Source organism: Marmota flaviventris, chromosome 17 (genome assembly GCF_047511675.1).
Source record: "Marmota flaviventris isolate mMarFla1 chromosome 17, mMarFla1.hap1, whole genome shotgun sequence".
NCBI lineage: Eukaryota > Metazoa > Chordata > Mammalia > Rodentia > Sciuridae > Marmota > Marmota flaviventris.
The window spans coordinates 64,024,088-64,042,447 of NC_092514.1; the positions used below are offsets into that span (position 1 = coordinate 64,024,088).

At 41.1% G+C, this 18,360-nt stretch overlaps 1 protein-coding gene across 2 annotated transcripts; it reads left to right on the forward strand.

The window, feature by feature from the left end:
• Nucleotides 1-4,037: 4,037 nt before the first annotated feature.
• On the forward strand, nt 4,038-15,767 carry LOC114101255 (intercellular adhesion molecule 1). 2 transcript variants are annotated; one of them, XM_027946193.2, is made up of 8 exons: nt 4,038-4,232; nt 8,531-8,606; nt 10,579-10,845; nt 11,690-12,010; nt 12,262-12,540; nt 13,257-13,526; nt 14,177-14,419; nt 14,764-15,767. In XM_027946193.2, exons 1-8 carry the CDS (start codon nt 4,230-4,232, stop codon nt 14,970-14,972), a joined length of 1,668 nt encoding a protein of 555 aa, XP_027801994.2. In that variant the 5' UTR covers nt 4,038-4,229; the 3' UTR covers nt 14,973-15,767. The 2 variants fall into 2 exon arrangements, with proteins under 2 accessions (XP_027801994.2, XP_071459183.1); XM_071603082.1 differs by lacking the exon at nt 10,579-10,845.
• The last annotated feature ends 2,593 nt before the right edge of the window (nt 15,768-18,360 follow it).

Below are 18,360 nucleotides of genomic sequence, written 5' to 3' on the forward strand. Positions count from 1 at the left end.
TGACCAAGCAGCTCTGCTTTTGTTTTATATACTGAGTGACTTAGGCAGGATTTCCTCTGAAAAAAAGAGTCCCACAGCTCTAAAATGCTTAAAAGTCAATGACTAGGGCTGGGAGTGTATCTCAGTGGCATAGCATTTGCTTAGCATATGCAAGGACCTGGGTTTGATTCCCAGCACTGCAAATAATAATAATAATAATAATAATAATAATAATAATAATAATACAAGCTACTGACTTACAGAAGAGTAAGTTTAAAATTCTTAGCATGGAACAAGTGGCTCTTTATTATCTGTCCTCATGCTTTTTTTTTTTTTTTAAAGAGAGAGAGAGAAAGAGAATTTTTAATTTTTTTTTTTTTTTTTTTTTTAGTTTTCGGCGGACACAACATCTTTGTTTGTATGTGGTGCTGAGGATCGAACCTGGGCCGCACGCATGCTAGGGGAGCATGCTACCGCTTGAGCCACATTCCCAACCCCTCATGCTATCTTGATAGCTTCATTTTCCACTGATAAACGATGTATTCTACCATCAGGCCACAATGAACTCACCTTCTCTGAACATACCAAGCCCTTCCATAGTCTGTTTTCTTTCTGTCTACCATGTCACTAGGCTGTATGTCCTGTATGCTGCTGTGTCCCTACTACCTAGAACCATTCTTGGTATAAAATTAAGTACTCAAGTGCCTCTGAGTTCAATCCCCGATATCAATCAATCAATCAATAAATAAAATTAAGTACTCAATACGTATTTATTAAGTGAATAATCTTCCCATTTTCTGCCGTGGAAGCATCAGTTTATCCTTCAAGGTCAACACAAATGTCATTGCCTCTGAAATTTTCATGACTTATTATTCCCACCTTCTAAATGACATCATCAATTTGTTGCTGCCTTTTGTTTTTCACAATACTTGGTCCAAGGCTCTGTAACAATATGTAACATATTATGCTGCAGCATTTTTGTGGGGGACTGTCTCCATCCACAAATCCCTCCAGTGTGAACTCCAAGAGTCAAAAGGACTTTGCAGAAACCATGAGGGCTCAGGAAATAACTCTGATAAAAGTTAACTCCATTCCCCACCCCAGAACTCTGTTTCACTGACCATTCTGATCAGTAGTTAACCTATTAGGACAGGTTGAAAACATCTAAACAATTCAACAAATCCTTGAGCATAACCTTTGCCAGAGCACTTATCCATTTAAAGGAACAACTTCTCTACTTCCCTAGGAAAGCATCTTTTATATAAAGTCATGGGTTAGCCAAGTAAGCCTATTTACCAAAATTAACTCAGGGCCAATTTATAAAATTAACAGAATACTTAAAAAATTTTTTACATGGTACAACTATTTTTTAAAAAATATTTAGTTTTTAGTTGTAGTTGGATATAATACCCTTAATTTACTTATTTATTTTTATGTGGTGCTGAGGATGGAACCCAGGGTTGCCTTGTATCTGCTAGGTGACCGCTGAGCCACAACTCCAGCCCGATACAGGGGCTATTTTAATGCCTTGAAATTTAAGTTTTTCAATAAAAAAAAGCAAAGTTTGGCTGATATGCCATTGAGGAATTGGAAAAAAGGAAAAATAAAATTATAGCATTTGACAAAATAAAAAATTACATTCAGGGGCTGACAGCATAGCTCAGTGATAAACTGCTTGCCTAGCATTTGGGAGGCCTTGGTTTCTACCCCCAGCACTACAAAACAAAAACAAAAAAAAGAGACACTCAAAAAGGTATCTGAAAGAAATAAGTAGCCAAAAAATCCTGCCAAATATGAGTATGGAAATTTTGGTTTCTGACCAAGAATGATTAGGATGTTGATGTGTAGCAGTTTGGCGAAATGAACATAAAATGAGTAAACCATTCAAAGCCACAAAGGAGAAATAAAGGTACCTTGAAGCGTTACTACACTATATCTTAAGGACTTGGCTCAGATTTGCTTTTGGTTTTGTTGTTGTTGTTTGTGGCTTTTCTTTCTTTCTTCTTTTTTTTTTTTTGCCCCTAGTACTAAGAATTGAACCTGGGGCCTTGCACATGCTAGGCAGGTGCTCTATAGCTGAGCTACATTCCAAGGTAGGCTCAGATTTAACATGCATTAGTCAGAAATGTCTGTGAAGGATCCAAAAAATAAAAACAAGAAGTGAACGTGGGGGCTGGGATTGTGGCTCAGCCGTAGAGCGCTCGTCTAGCACGTATGAGGCCCTGGTTTCGATGCTCAGTACCACATAAAAATAAATAAATAAAATACTACAACTAAAAAATAAATATATATTAAAAAACCAAGAAGTGAACGTGTTAAAAAGTAATTTAACATAGGAAATTTACAGGGAAGCAATAGGAGCAACCACATGATAATACATTTTGCTAGAAGTAACACATAAGGAGATATGCAAATGAAGAAACTAGCAAAAATATTTTTCTGCTTATTAAGAAAACAGCTGTGTTAGGATATAGTTGACAATTAACCACACATTTGAATTTACACAACTTTATAAATTTTGACATAAACTCTATTCCCCACCCCCTCCCTTGGGTACCAAGCATAAAACCCAGGGGTGCTTAACCACTGAGCAGCATCCCCAGCATAGAATAGAATGCCTTTATTATATTTATTTTTATGTAGTACTGAGGATCGAACCCAATGCCTCACACATGCTAGGCAAGCGCTCCACCACTGACCTACAACCCTAACCCTCCCCAGCCTTTTTTATTTTTTGAGACAGGGTCTCCATAAATTGCTGAGATTTTAGATTCTCCTGCCTCAGCCTCCCGAGCCATTGGGATTACAGGAGTGCGCCACTGCCACAAACTTTTATTTTCTTAAAGACTTTAATTACCTTATGACTTAACTTCACACAAATTGAATAATCCTTGCAGTGCTTCCAGGAAGATAAATAACGACCCACCAATTAAATCTTTCCAGTTGGGCGCGGTGGAGCAGGCCTGTAATCCTAGCAATTTAGGAGGCTGAGGCAGGGGGAAATCACTGGCTCGGAAACAGTGAAGTCCCGTCTCAAAAAATAGAGAGGGTTGGGGATGCAGCTCGGTGGTAGAGCGCTTCCGGATTCAATTCCCAGTATCACAAAAAAACAAAATATCCCAAATTTCCCAGAAATCTCCGAAATCTGTCAAAACCAGGCCCTACAGTAGTTAAGTGCTGGCAAGTTTATTAAGAGTTAGAAGAAACACTACGTTTTGAAGAATTGGTTATCAGGAGTCCTCCCCATTTTGCCCTGTTGAGCTGTTTGCGGGATTGGGATGTCGAAGGTGTGTCTCTGATAAGCACAGTTCCTCATTCCGCTTCTGACCGAGGATGCCACGGGTGGGGATGCTGACCAACGTTACCAGCCAGAAGAAGGTGGTGGTAACATCTTCTCTGGACAAACTCCAATTTTCATTTGGAGAAAAATGAGCGAAAGATGATCGCTTAAAAGTGTTATTTGCATGTGGAATGGGGCATAAAAATGGGAGTAGGGGCTCGAGGAAAGAAGGACTTTTCGAATACTGCCAGAGCCTCGCTAAACCTACCTCCCAACTCAAGCGGGGGTAGCCGTGAGTGGACCCCGGAGAAAATTTGAAAAGTAAAACCCTCAAGCCTAAGGACTTTCAAGATGTAGGGTCCTAGGAAGGAATACGGCTGCGCGCGCATCTAACTGCAGCAACAGGACGACTCACGGGTTTAGGCAGAACCACCAGACGAACAGACCCAGGAGAGGACAATCTCTTGTTTTTCTTTATAGAGCCACTATTTGTTGCAATATACATTTACTTTTCATTTTCACTTTATTTGATTAAATAATCAATATTTGAGTCAAATATGTGCTCTCAGCCACACAGGATACAGGCCTCCCTACCTTTATCTTCCCTACGCACCCCTACGGTCGTTTTTACCTTTCTGCTAGCCTCATTTGTCTCAACCAATCCCGCTGAGATTTCGCGTTTGCGTCACGAGTTTCTAGGCGATCGAGAAAATCCTCTCCGCGGCTGCGCGAAGACGCGCCCCCTCCTGGTGGTGCAGACCAAACGGTCCTAGCGCGCGTGAGTTGTTGAGAGCGGAGTTTGTCAGGCGTCTAGCGATCGGAAGATTGGTGTCCCTTGAAGCGAAGAGCGGCCCCGCGAGGGCAAGGGACGTGCAAACGGCCCCGGCTCAGTGAGGACTTAGGTCTTATTTGGTTTGTGTTCATTCTGGGTTCTGCCCCGGCTTTTCTGTCAAGTCTGGAGGCCTCGCTCATGGTGAGCTTCGCCCCTCACACTAGTGAACTGGACTGGGTGCCGCGAGGAACACTCGTTTTTTTCCTTTTCTATTTTTTTTTCCGTGCTGGGAATTGAACCCAAGGCCTTTCACATATTTTTAAAATGTTTAAATGCCGTCTGCCTTAAAAAGAAAAAAAATATATTTTAATGGAGCTGGCGTGATGACCACGCTTGTAATCCCAGAAGCTCAGAGGGGAGGCTTAAATTCGAGGCCAAGGGCTGGCCAAGGGCTCACTTGGTAGAGCACTTGCCTTCTATGCACAGGGCCCTCGGTTCAACCCCCACCACCACAAAAAAAAAAAAAAAAAAAAAAAAAAAAAATCGAGGCCAGCTTCAGCAATTTAGCGAGGCCCTAAGCAATTTAACGAGACCCTGTCTCAAAATAAAAATGAAAAGGGCTGAGGCTGTAACTCAGTAGTAGAGCACCCCTGGGTTCAATCCTCAGTACCCCGCCCCCCGAAAAAAAAGTCCTTCAAGGCTGCGGTCAGGTACCGCCCCTCATCCTGGAAGCTCCTCCCAGCCAGAACTGGTCTTATGTCCTCCATCCTGCCGGTGGGCTAAGTTTCTTTGCATAAGATGTATCTTATCTATTTCATTTGTAATTGCTGAACGTCTGTAAAAATTCTAGGCTCTTGGGATCCAACATTGGATAAAACAAAGGGTCCTGCCGGTCCAGGGCAGGGGAGGGAGAGACACTGATGAAAGACACAGGTCTTTGAAGTAAAGAGTGTGTTTGAGGGTGATGTGAGCCATGGGAAAAGAAAGTAACAAATTGAGGGTGGGTCTTGAGGCTCTAACAGAGGGGAGATAAGTTGAACTTGGGTAGTGTTGGGGAAGAAGGAAGTAAATCACAGGCAGAGGAAATAGAAGGTGGTTTAAAGGGCAGACTATAACTCCTGCATATATGAGACCCTTGTATGTAAGAGGAAGGTGTGGAAGGTGGGAATCCTGAACTTGTACCGGGGGTCCAGTGCAGGCCACTCAGCCAAAGCAATCCACAGCAGGGACTGGGGTGCTGGCCTAGACTTTCAGATAGTTTAATCTTTAAATATTTGGCACAGAATCTATGGAAAAAGCCAGAGATCTAAAAATTGTTTTCTCCTAGGGATGCTGATTTAATTAACAAAATGAATATAAAATCTTATGTTTGAAAACCTGATCATAACCTTCCACTTGAATGCAAGGTTGGAAGATTAGAGCTGTGTGGATAGTGCATAGTTGGTGGGGAGGGCATGAAAAAAACAGAACAAAATGTATGTCAATATATGAATGTGAAAACAAAAAGAATCTCCATCTCTCATCCCTGCACCCTGTTTCTTATGCCTACTTATGGGCATAAATATGTACTAGTAGTGGTTACAAGGAAAAGCCAATAAATTTGGTTTAATAGTGATCAGAAATGGAAAATCTTTGTTTTACCTAAGATTCTAAGAGCAGAACATAGTAATGAGATAAATTCACAGCAAGGTCAGACTTTGTAGCAGAAGGGTAACATCAACAAGCTCAAGAGAGATTAATACAAGGAGCTCTGATTAACTTCTGGAGAATTGTGACAAAGTGGTCCCATCAAAGCACAAATAACTTGGATTCATGGAAGGTACAGAAGCAGTGAAGGACTGAGCATTGGTGAACATTTGAAATGTCTAGATTTGAATCCTGGCTTCCCCTATTATTGTGTGATCTGAAGCAAATTAGTTTATCCCATGCTTGGATTATAATGTATGTTTACTGAATGTTAGAAATTATTACTCAGAATATAATAGTCATTGAAATAAGATACAGAACAGTAGAGTATTAAAGCCTGAAGTAGTTATGAAGAGAGTACTTTTCCCTCAAAGACTTTAAAAGTTCATTTGGATTATATCATGTGCAGATAGATAACGTGACTGATATATTATTTTAAAAATTACATAGCATGGACTGAGGGTATATCTCAGAGGTAGAGTTCTTCTCTAGTATGCACAAGGCCATGGGTTCAATCCCCAGCACCAGAACAAAATGAATTAACAAACAAAATGAATATTAAAATGTCCATCAAGCAGTAGGAAATCCATTTTCTTTTGTCCTGCCCATGCCACTTCCAAAAAAAAAAAATTACATACGAAATTGATTGTCTAAATTTTATGTAAGGTGTAGAAAATATTTAAAACACTGCTATTTTATTTATATAGTTGATTTGCACTAACTCATTTGATCCTTATCTCCTTTTTTAATATTTATTTTTTAGTTTTCGGTGGATACAACATCTTTATTTTATTTTTATGTGGTGCTGAGGATTGAACCCAGCACCCCGTGCATGCCAGGCAAGCGCGCTACCACTTGATCCACATCCCCAGCCCTTCCTTTTTTATTATAACACTTAGAATTGTTGTTATTGTTATTTGCTATATCCCTAGCCCAGAATTATTATTTTTTACATTTATCTTTCCCAATAGACTTGTAGGAATTATGTGTCACAGGACAAAATATCTTCAACACTTCAAAGAGCTTGGCATGTTGTAGATGCTCAGTGATTGTTGGAAGAAAGAATATATAATATAAGCAGTCCCACTTGGGACTTTTGTACTTTTTCCATCTCTGTTGGCTGAGTTAAGTCATATGTGTCCACTTCTTTGTTCACTACCAGTTCAGGCCAAGTTGATGTTCTTTCAGAACTCTATTCAAGCTATTTTTTTCTAAGAAAAATTTCTTTTTAATTTCCTTTTTTCTCTCCCCAACGTATGCTTGGAATCACACTCAACTCTCATTTTGTATTTGAAATTTCAAACATTGTGTTTTGTACAGGTCTACTTTAATGCGTAAGATAATAGTCATCTAAATTCATACTTCTAAATGAATGCTATCCCTCAGAATTACACTTTGGGAGGATCCCACTGATGACACCTTTCACCTTTATTTAAAACTTCTTTGAAAATGATTTTTAGAACTTCCAAGATATAAAATAAAAATCTTTTTCTTTTTTTTTTGGTAGTGGGGATTGAACTCAGGGGCACTCAACCATTGAGCCACATCCCCAGCCCTATGTTGTATTTTATTTAGAGACAGGGTCTCACTGAGTTGCTTAATGCCTTGCCATTGCTAAGACTGGCTTTGAACTTGAGATCCTCCTGAATCAGCCTCCCTAGCTGCTGGGATTACAGGCATGTGCCACTGTGCCTGGCAAGAAAAAATCTATTTAATCAACTATCTTAATATTCTTTGAACAAAAATATTACTCAGTCGCCTTATTTGCCAAACTTTGCTCTGAGTGACATATATCTTTTACCTAGGAAGATCTGTTTATCATTGAAGACATTCTTAAACTCATGTTTTGAAATTTTCTTCAGAGTCAGTGTTTTATTTAGAATATCTTCAATGATATTTTTCTTAGAAAAAATTAGCTTGAATAGTGTTTTGAAAGAAAAATCAATTTGGTATGAATTGGTGATAAACAAAAAAGTGGACACATAAGACTTAACTCAGCCAAAGCAGTAATCCAAAGTTTTTTTGGTGAATGTGGAGGCAGGTCAAAAGGAGGTGAATTATTTGAGGAATATTTCTCAGAGGTCCTGAAGACAGTGTCCTGATGAAACATTTCTCCCTTTTTTCAGAGAACAAGATTGTAATGACCATGTTCTCTAGATTGAGGGTCACATTCTTTTACTGAATAGTGCCAGAGAAACACTACCAAAATCCATCTCTAAACTGTTTTATATATAAGTTTCCATGTTGGCTTTCTATGGACTCAGTGTAATAGATGGAGGCAAACTAGTAAAAGCATAAGTACAGTACAATTTTATATAAGAATTTTGCTAAACAAATATTCCTTCATAGCTGGGTGTGGTGGTGCATACCTATAATTCTAGGTACTCCAGAGGTTGAGGCTGGAGGATTGCAAGTTTGGGGTCAGCCACCCTCAGCAATTTAGCAAGAATACACCTCAAAATTTTAAAATAAAATAACAGTTGGGGATGCAACTCAGTGGATGAACTCAGCATCCCTGGGGGATTAATTCCCAGTTCTCCCAGTATTGCCCCCCCCCAAAAAAAAATCAAGTATTTCTTTGTTCTTTTACATATTTTCCCTCATCTTTATCCTATGCTTATAAGCCAAACTTAAATAAATACATGCAAGAATTTCTTTTAGTACACTCAAATTATTGATATTTTTGCTATAGTCTCTCCAGACTACATGAGGTATAAGGAAAAGGACTGACTTAACAATATCAAAAAATAATTTTCTCTATCTTTTTTTTCGTCACTTTTCCCAGCACTACTGATGTTTTTCTTTCTTTCCAGCTTTTAGCCTTTCTCCCAAGGATGGAAATGCTTCTGTTTGGTATCTGGACCCTACTGACATTGATCCCTTGCCCAGGTGAGGCTATTTGGGAAAGTTTCTTTAGGCCAGTATGTGTATGGATACACATGTCTGGTCAGTGAGCAAGGGGATGGGGCAACACTTCAGTATTTATTCATCTTGACTCTTGGGAGAAATTATCCTATCTCTTGATTCACTGGAACACAGAATCTCCAGGTGTCTCTGGGTTGTAATTGGGTAACCTAAATTAATAGACCATCAGAGAGAACTTTGTCTAGGAAATGTGTCTTTTTCTGCAAGGCTCTCTGCTACTCTACGACTGTTCTTGTCTTGGTAGGATCATGTAGTAGAATAGAATTGCTCGCTTTATGGCAGCTGGGAAGTGAAAGGAGGGAGAGGAGAGGCTGGGATTCCAATATCCCTTGTCTCAATGACCTGTCTTCTACTAGACCCCATCTCCTGAAGGTTTCACCATCTCTCAGTAGAGAGATATTCCCTTCAAGAACATTTTACTTGGGCTGGGGGTGTAGCTCCATTGGTAGAGTGCTTGCCTTGCATGCACAAAGTCCTGGGTTCAATCCCCAGCATCACACACACACACACACACACACACACACACACACAAAGAATGTTTTACTTCTTTGTTGCCACCCTTTGTGTCATGATGAGCCATAACAGATTCCTGGCATCACACATACTAGGCAAGGACTCTAACACTAGCTACATCTCCAGCCTATAATAGGATCTTGTTAGGACAGGGCCTGTTATAGCTCAGTTGCAAAAAGTTGTTGCATTGGTAACAGGAACTCTGGAGCCTTATCAGGTAATATTTCTACAGGTGTTGTGCAGAGGGAAATATTTGGTAGATATAGTGGATGGTGGACATGGTAGCTAAAAGGGACTATGCACCTTACCTACATCAGGTATCTAAAATATATCTGATGTTTCCATCAATGCATCTGAGACTGTTTCCCTAACATTGTGTTAGCTTTCCATTGCTGGGACAAAATACCTGAGGGAAAAAAATTAACTTGAGGAAAAGCTTTTTTGGCTCATAGTTTCAGAGGTTTCACTCCATGACTACTCAGTCATATTGTTTTTGGGTCTGTGGTAAGGCAGAACGTCATAGTAGGATCATGTGGTAGAACAGAATTGCTCAACTTATGGCAGCTGGGAAGCAAAAGGAGGGAGAGGAGAGGCTGGGATTCCAATATCCCTTTCTAGGGCATGCCCCAATGACCTAACTGTCTTCTACTAGACCCCATCTCCTGAAGGTTTTTCACCACAATCTGGCAACCAAGCCTTTAACATATGGGCCTTTAGGGGTCATTTAGCTCTAAAGCATCAGAGAACAAACTTGTAAATACTTCAAAACATTTGTTGCCTTAGCATCAAAGCAAAATGGAATATTCTCACTCTAAGAAGAGGTGGAAAGTTCCATAGGAAGTGAGTGACCATGGTAGTCACCTTTAGGCCAGTGGTTCTGAGAGTTTGGTGTGTAGAAGGTCCCCAAGAGGCTTGTTTTGACTGCTAGCATGTTTCCAAGTCCTGCCTTCACCAGTTCATAATCACTCAGTCTGACATGGAGTTGGAATCGGCAGCATTCCAGTTGACTCTGGTAAAGGCAGTCATTAACTACAATTTGAGAAAAATAGCTTTGAGGTATAAGTGACAAAGCTCTTTCACTTAGGAATCTGTATGCTAATCCCATGAGGGTCCTCAGTAGCCAGTCCTGGGGAGCTTCTCAAAATTCTGAAAGCTTAGGAAAAGAATAGATTTGTGGACATGATTTTTAACAACTCCAAAATGCCATTGTGAAGTCAAGATCTCAAGAAAGAAGATGGGTGAAGGAGTAATGGTTGAATTGGGACTCTCAACCAGTGATTAAAGTTCTTTTTTGTTCAGTCTCCTGAACCTTTTATATTCAGGGCAGGTTTTCCTTTACCTAGAACTAGATAAAATAAGCCTTGGATTTTGTCTGGGTCTCATGATCTTCACCAAAGTCTTCAGCATATGTGGTTCATTTCAGGGGCCATAGAAGAGCTTTTTGAGGTTTCTGTTTGGCCAAATCAGGCCCTAGTGGAATTTGGACAGTCTCTAGTGATCAACTGCAGCACAACCTGCCCAAATCCAGGACCCAGTGGAATTGAGACGTTCTTAAAGAAAATCCAGGTGGGCAAAGGGCTTCAGTGGAAGGAGTTTCTCCTGGAAGATGTCACAGAGAACTCTGTCCTGCAGTGCTTCTTCTCTTGTGCAGGGATTCAAAAGGATACAAGCCTGGACATCATTGTGTATCGTGAGTGGGTCAGAAAACTGGGGAGGAAAGAGGAGTGGAAAAACGGGAATCTGTCTTATTTAGGGGAGAATTAGGGCCCTTATTAAAGATTTCTGTCATACTGGAAGATTCCAGAGGCAGATGCGTCTTTTTCCCTTTGGCAGAGGCTGAGTTCTGGGTTTTGTATTAGCAGACTGTCGAGGGCATCCAGACATAGCTTCTGGAGGACAGGAAGCAGATGCTAATAATGCTAACTTCTGAATCATCAACAGAATATGATATTAGTGCTGACTATTTGCTACAAGTTGTTAGAATAACAGAAAGGAGAGTCATTTTGAGCTGGGGTAGTTAGAGAAGTCTACGAAGAAGGAGACCCCTGATTTGAAGAATGGGTAGACTTTGAATTGTTGGGGAAGGTAGTGAGGGGGATCGTTCTGTGGGGCAACTAGCAGTAGTAAAGGTTGGTCTGTAAGAATAAGTGAAATCTCTTGTAGGTGAAGAACTTAGTTAGCTAGAGTGATTTTTGTGTGATGCTAAAAGTATTTTAGAAGTTGCTCAGCCTCTGAACACCCCTGGTAAAAAATAAAAGCTCTCCAGAATGGCAGCAACAAAGCAAAGGACCTCCCTTCCATTGTCACATTTCTGGGTTATGGCTCTAGCCACCTTTGATGAGCAAGAAGAACTAGAAGACTAACTCATCCCATCTATGGTGGGGGCAGCAGGAAATTGACACTATATCAGATAATTTAAAGGTAGTAGTCATCTTCTGTCATTTGCATATTCACAGGCTTCCTGTCCTATGTCATTTCTTTCTGGAGAAGTGGGTAGCTCTCACTCATCAAGCCCTACCTTTTTTGTTTTAAAGAGCCACCAGAGCAGGTGATCCTGGAGCTTCAGCCTGCATGGGTGGCCGTGGATGAAGCCTTTACAGTGAAGTGCCAAGTGCCCAGTGTGACACCCCTGGAGAACCTCACTCTTACCCTTCTCCAGGATAACGAAGAACTGCACAGAAAGAACTTTGTGAGCATGACTGTGGCCTCTCAAAGAGCTGAGGTCACCATCAGTGTCAGAGCCCAAAGGGAGAATGACAGGTGTAATTTCTCCTGCCATGCAGAATTGGATTTGAGTTCACAAGGTGGAGGGCTCTTTCATGGCAACTCGGCTATCAAGCTACTCCGGATCTTTGGTGAGTTTGAGGCCATGTGTGAAAGGAATCCTGGCACTCATTTTGCTCATCTTGCCTTGGCCTTTGAGTTCTCGTTTTGGTTGAGGCTGTGAGGTTAATTGAACTCCACCTCTACTTTTTAACTCACCTTGAGAGAGAGAGAGAGAGAGAGACATTTTAGCCCCACTCCCATCCTACATTGTATGGTCCTACATAACACATGATTTATCATGACTTTCCTCTTTTCTTGCCTTTTGCTAATTTCTTGGCAGAATTCTCTCAGAGCCCCCAGATCTGGATCTCTTCCCTTCTGGAGGTTGGGATGGCAGAGACTGTGAGCTGTAAGGTGTCCAGGGTGTTTCCAGCCAAAGAAGTTATATTCCTCATGTTCCTGGGAGATCAAGAGCTGAGCCCCTTCCTCTTCTGGAGAGAGGACACAGCATGGGCCAATGCCACTGTTCGGGCCATGGAGACTGGTGATCAGGAGCTGTCATGCATTGTGTCTCTGGGTCCAATGGAACAGAAAACAAGGAAGTCCGTGTATGTCTACAGTAAGTGACCTGCCTCTTCCTTTTCCCATGTGAGTTCTCTGCTCTTGAAAACTAACACAGAAATGGGTTAGTAATTCAACTGTAGATATCTCTGCTAACCTTTGCCAGGTATGCTCTCAAGTGAATATTAGTCTTCATCTTTCTCTGTATGTGTAGGCAGGTTGGGATGTGCATCATGACAGTTCTAGCCAGCCTTCACCCTCTGCTTCCTAAGGCCATCCTGTGTACAGAGCAATTACTGGTGTTTGAACTTCACTCTAGAACAATTATTTGAAGGGAAATATAAGATGAAAAGAGATCTTACTGTCCTTTCAATAAAGACATATAACCAAATATGTGTACACTGCATTTGTTATAAGAGAAGCTTTCAAATCCCCAAACTCTTTGTTGTTCAGCCTTTACAGAAGCATAATGGCATCCAAAGTCTTTTTTCCTGTTGTCTGCCTATCCAAGGGAGACCTCCAGAAGAAAGTACAAAAATAGCTGCCAGTTTTGAAAAATGAATTTTCTTTATTCTTCCTTTTTTTCTTTCTCCTTTCTTCCTTTTTTTTTTTTTTTTTTTGTGGTGCTGGGGATTAAACCCAGGGATATTCAACTACTGAGTCACACCCCAGCCCTTTTTATTTTTTATTTTGAGACAGGGTCTTACTAAGTTGCCAAGGATGGCCTTGAGCTTCCTTCCTCATCCTCTTGGGTCCTTTTTCCTTTCTTTATAGGTTTCCCTCCACCCATCCTGGAGATAGAAGAATTATATCCTCTGGCAGGGACAGACATTAATGTGACCTGTTCAGGCCATGTATTAACATCACCCAGCCCTACTCTTCAGCTACAGGGAGCCCCAACCCTCTCTGCTCCTGGGGAGACTGTATGGCTTCTACTTACTGCCAGGGAGGAAGATGATGGCCGAAATTTCTCCTGTGAGGCCTCTTTGGAAGTACAGGGTCAGCGGTTGGTTAAACACACTGTGACACAGCTTCATGTCTTATGTGAGTAGAGACCTGGTCTTTCTTAAAATAAGGATTATTTGTTCCCCATTCCCAGAGATCTTCTTGGCCAGTAACTTCATTGTTAACATTGCCACATTTTCCTCATTGAAAAATTAAAGAAAATACAGTGAAAGCTCTCCAAGCTTACTTACCCCCAAGAAAGTGAGTGGGTAGGAAGATGAAGGGAAATTGGAACCCGAAAGGAAAGTGGTTGCAGTGATTAAACAGCAATAGTTGAGAGCTGATGACTGGGAGAACATAGGAAGGGGAAGTTGGAGCTGATGCTAAGGAGGAAAGTTTCCAAATATTCCATATCAAAATTTGTAATTTGCAAAGTGGGAAAATCCTCATTTCTGAGTTCACCCCTGCTCAACTCCTTCTCCATTGGGAAGCTAAATGGGTAACAGAACAGTGTTACCATTAGTCTGAATCTGTAAACATACTCTAGGCTGCATCTCAGACTCCTTTTCCACAAGGAGGGAAAGAGGAGCTGGCTCAAACAGGGAACTAATAATCTTCCTCTTGGGAAAGAAAGCTGTTAGGTGGAGGGAACAGCATTTGGGTGGTGTGGGGAGAGGGAGCTCAGCATGGAGGTGAAAAGGGGAACAGAGCATACTGAGTTGGCCTCCTTGGGGACTCTGTTTTTGCAGATAAACCAAGGTTAGAGGAATCTGGTTGTCCTGGAAACCAGACATGGGTAGAAGGAATGGAGCAGATGCTTACCTGTGTCCCAGAGGGAAATCCAGTTCCAGCTTTGGAGTGTACTTGGAATGGGATGATCATTGACCTTGAAGTGCCACAGAAGGCAACCCAGAACCACACAGGCACCTACTGCTGCACGGCCACTAACAAGCTGGGCTCTGTCAGCAAAGACATTGATGTCACTGTTGAAGGTAACTGCTGCCGCCCTGCTGTCAGACCCAGGGGTTTGAGATTTTACATATATATATATATGTAAAATATATATATATATATATTTTAGCTGTAGATGGACACAATACCTTTATTTATTTTTGTAGTGTTGAGGATCTAACTCAGTGTCTCACACATGCCAGCTAAATGCTCTACCACTGAGCTGCAATTCCAGCCCCTTGAGATTGTTACTCAAGCATGGAAAGAAGAAAGATTTTATTGGGCTGGGGAGGAAGAGACTTAGAAGTGGGCCTGGTGGTAAGGGTGGGGTTATTCTCTTGTCCTCAAACCCCTCTCAGTTCTCTGTCTTCTGTGCTTGGACTAGGACTGGATAAAGGAGTCAACTCTACCCTCTTCATCATCATTGTCGTCCTTGGAGTAGGTGGCATCACCTTAGCACTGTATTTAAACTATCGGCCCTGCAAAATGAAGAGGAAGAAATTGCCCTATAGGCAGAAAAAGTATAACAAAGAAGAAGAAGATAATCAGTTTGCTGTTCAACAAGCAGAAAAGTGTAATTCACATAACTGTTGACTAGAAACAGCTCTTTGGTTGACAGAATTACTACTGGGGTTCCCCAGGGAGGGAAGAGTGGACAGAGGAGAAAGGAAGAAACAACATGAGGCTACATTACCCTTTGTGTTATGTTGTCCCATAAAACAGACATGTTTCAGGCCCCCCATGTCCTTTGTGTCCAGTCCATCCACAAGTTCACTTTTCTCTTTGGGTTCACTCCAGTCAATAGGATTTTCATTTTCATTTTCAGTGTTCAGCTAGTGAGAGGGTCATAGAAGGCAACCCAGAACCATCTTTCTATGTGCCTAATTGCCTAATTGGATCATTCTTAGATCTACAAAGATCCTGCTTTTACATCTTCATTCCCACTACCCTTTTCTCTATGAAATTTGCCTCATAGGTTAAGGCTGCAAACATCTCTGAATTTCTTTTCATAAGCAATTGCAGAGTAATCTATGAGTTCACATTTGACATATTTACCTATATGAGATCTTGGGTTTAGTTTCAATGTTTAGCCTTAATTTCCTAAAGATGTATAACATTCATCTGCCTGAGAACTATTTCTTTAAGTGTCAGGAGGAATCATCTTGGGCTGGGGATGTAGCTCAGTGTAGAATGCTACTGGGTTCATTCCTCAGTCCTGGGGAAAAAAAGTCAGAGAATGAAAAAATCTCTTGTAAGATTTTATGATTTGGCTTTCTTTTTTGGAAAGAGTTTATTCACTCTTGGAGAGGCATGAGGAATCAGAAAACGAGATCTTTTCTCTCAGATCAGTCTTGAAATGTTGGCTCTGGTGAAAATAAATGTGATTTGATGATATCTGAATGTACTTTTCTTTGTATCATTCCTGAGAGTTTTTTTTTAATTAAACCAAATAGTTGCATTTTAGAGCTTTGAATATAATTTCTAAGGTCAGAATATCAAATCGATAGCATGAACAGTGACCCTGGGGCAGGTAGTGCAGTAGCCTATCTGACCTGCCCTCAAAACTAAAGTTCAGACTTCCAGAGAGAGGCCTACAGCCTTCCATATTACCTACACTAGCTAGAAAGAATGCAGCATCAGATACCAAAGGGGAAACATTTTCCCCTTCCTCCCAGATTTCCCTGAGTTTTGGGAAGTGGTACAAAAGCAACATTTTGGTTTTACAACATCCTGGCAAAGGGAATGCCATTGTGAACAAATCATTGTTCCTGCCATCCACAAGATTATAGTTGGTTTGGGAATGTGTTAGCTTTTCATCACTGTAACAAATACCTAAGGTAAATCAAGGAGAACAGTTTTATTTTTGCTCACAGTTTCAGGGGTTTCAGTCCATGTTGAAATAAGCAAACTAGCTGTTAGTCTTAGAGGTTAACAGATAAACCAGAAAATTAGGAGTTAGAAAGTGGACTAATCTTCAAGGCTGTGAAATTATGAACATATCAGGTGATGCGAGGTCAGGAAGTCATCTCAGCCTTCTTGAGACTATGCACTGTGTGGGCAGCAGAAATACAAGAAGCCAGAGCCTGACAAGGTCACTAAAACAGAACCATCTATACAGGACAATAGTCTGCCCTATTTTCAAAAAAGAAGCAAGTTCTAGGTGATGAGGGGCAAATACATGTAGAACAGTGACTGCATAACACACAGTTACCTTTATTAGCATAGTAAAGCACCCCCAAAGTGGAGACAAGATGGTAATGAGATACATAGCATGAAGAAACATGATGAAGGGTTGGGGTTGTAGCTCAGTGGTAGAGTGCTTGCCTAGCAAGCATCAGGCCCTGGGTTCCATCCCCAGGACCACATACAAAAACTAAATAGACAAAGGTATTGTGTCCATCTACAAGTAAAAACATAAAAAAAGAAACATGATGAAGAAGAGCACAGATGGAACTATACTCCCATTCTACATGTGATGACATCAAATCTAGTTAAAAATATGTGCATTAACTCTTATGATCATGAAAGGATAGATTATTAAGAGAAAGCCTAACTTGGGTGGGGGGGTGCTTATAGTTGATTAGAGAATGTGTTAGCTTTTCATTACTGTAACAAATACCTAAGGTAAATCAACTCAAGGAGGACAGTTTTATTTTGCTAACTTGGTGGGGGGCGCTTCCTGGAGGGAGAATATTTTGAGTTTGCACAATAGCATTTCTCCAAGTGACCTTCTCAGCCTCAATTTTCCCACTAAAGATGGTGGTTCCTACTCCTTCATCATGTGTGTCTTAATGTAAAGTATTCATTTTCTCAAATTGAGCGCTTGAGGAAGAATCTGGGAAAAAGCAGGTTTAAGAGAGCAGAGTATGAATAGCCTTATCCAGGGATCTCCAGCCATTTCATAGTCTGGATTGGCTGCATTAGGCTTGTAGTTAGTTGGTCCACATCTGCAAATGCCACCCTCTGACCCCAGAGCCCTGACTCCCAGTGATTAAAATAAGGAGGCAAGAAGGGGGTCGGTCATTTGTACTTCCTACGCTCTTCAAGGAGAGCTTTTGCTCTTCATTGCCACTGGGTGTCACTGTTGACAGAGGGTTTTGCACAGTCCCACCAAATCAAGGGTTTCTGCAGATCCACATATTTGATTGGCTACTGTGAATCTTTATGGGAGGATGATCTACTACCTTAGGTCTCAATACGGCTGTAGATGACTCTTTGTTTGTGTTTCCAGGGTTACACCTTTTAGAAGTCAGTGCTTTGGATTTTCCATCTCACCAGGCTTTTCAGATTTGGTCTAGCCTCTTCCCCTCATAGATTTTTCTCTTCTTTCCTTCCCAGGATCTACCCAGTCAGGGGTTGGGTAGCCCCTTCTTGCCAATTCTCAAAGCACAAAGGATCTCAGTACATCTCTTTTCCAGAATAACAGAACTCCTAAGGGTAGCTGCCTTCATTGTCTCCAGGACTCCCCAGACCCTGAAAGGTTTTGATAATATCTTCCTCTAAACAACTGTTCACAGTAATTAGTAGCTGCCCATTCAGAGGAAGAGTGACCTTTAATACCCCAACATTTGTACTCTTAAAGATGGTTAAGGTTGATGAGCATGGTGGCACACGCCTGTAATCCCAGAGGCTCTGGAGACTGGGGCAGGAAGATCGTGAGTTCAAAGCCAGCCTCAGGAAAAAAAAAATTCACTGAGGCACTAAGCAACTCAGTGAAATCCTGTCTTTTGTATTAAAAAAATACAAAATAGGGCTGGGAATGTGGCTCAGTGGTTGAGTGCCCCTGAGTTTAATATCCAGTTACCCCTTGCCCGCCCCCCCCCGCAAAAAAAAGATGGTTAGGGTAACTTTTTGCCATCTTTCTAGATCTGAGAAAGGATAAGTTAAATATTCAGTGGGGCTTCTTACTAAAGTGGTAGTAGTATTTACAGGATTATAGTGAGAAAGAAATGAAACAGTATTTGGAAAACATGAATATGGT

Bases quoted from the DNA above. Each gene is read 5' to 3' on its own strand.
- LOC114101255 (XM_027946193.2), top strand. The intron at 10,846-11,689 runs GTGAGTGGGTCA...TTTGTTTTAAAG, and splicing joins CCTGGACATCATTGTGTATC to AGCCACCAGAGCAGGTGATC. The intron at 12,011-12,261 runs GTGAGTTTGAGG...ATTTCTTGGCAG, and splicing joins CAAGCTACTCCGGATCTTTG to AATTCTCTCAGAGCCCCCAG.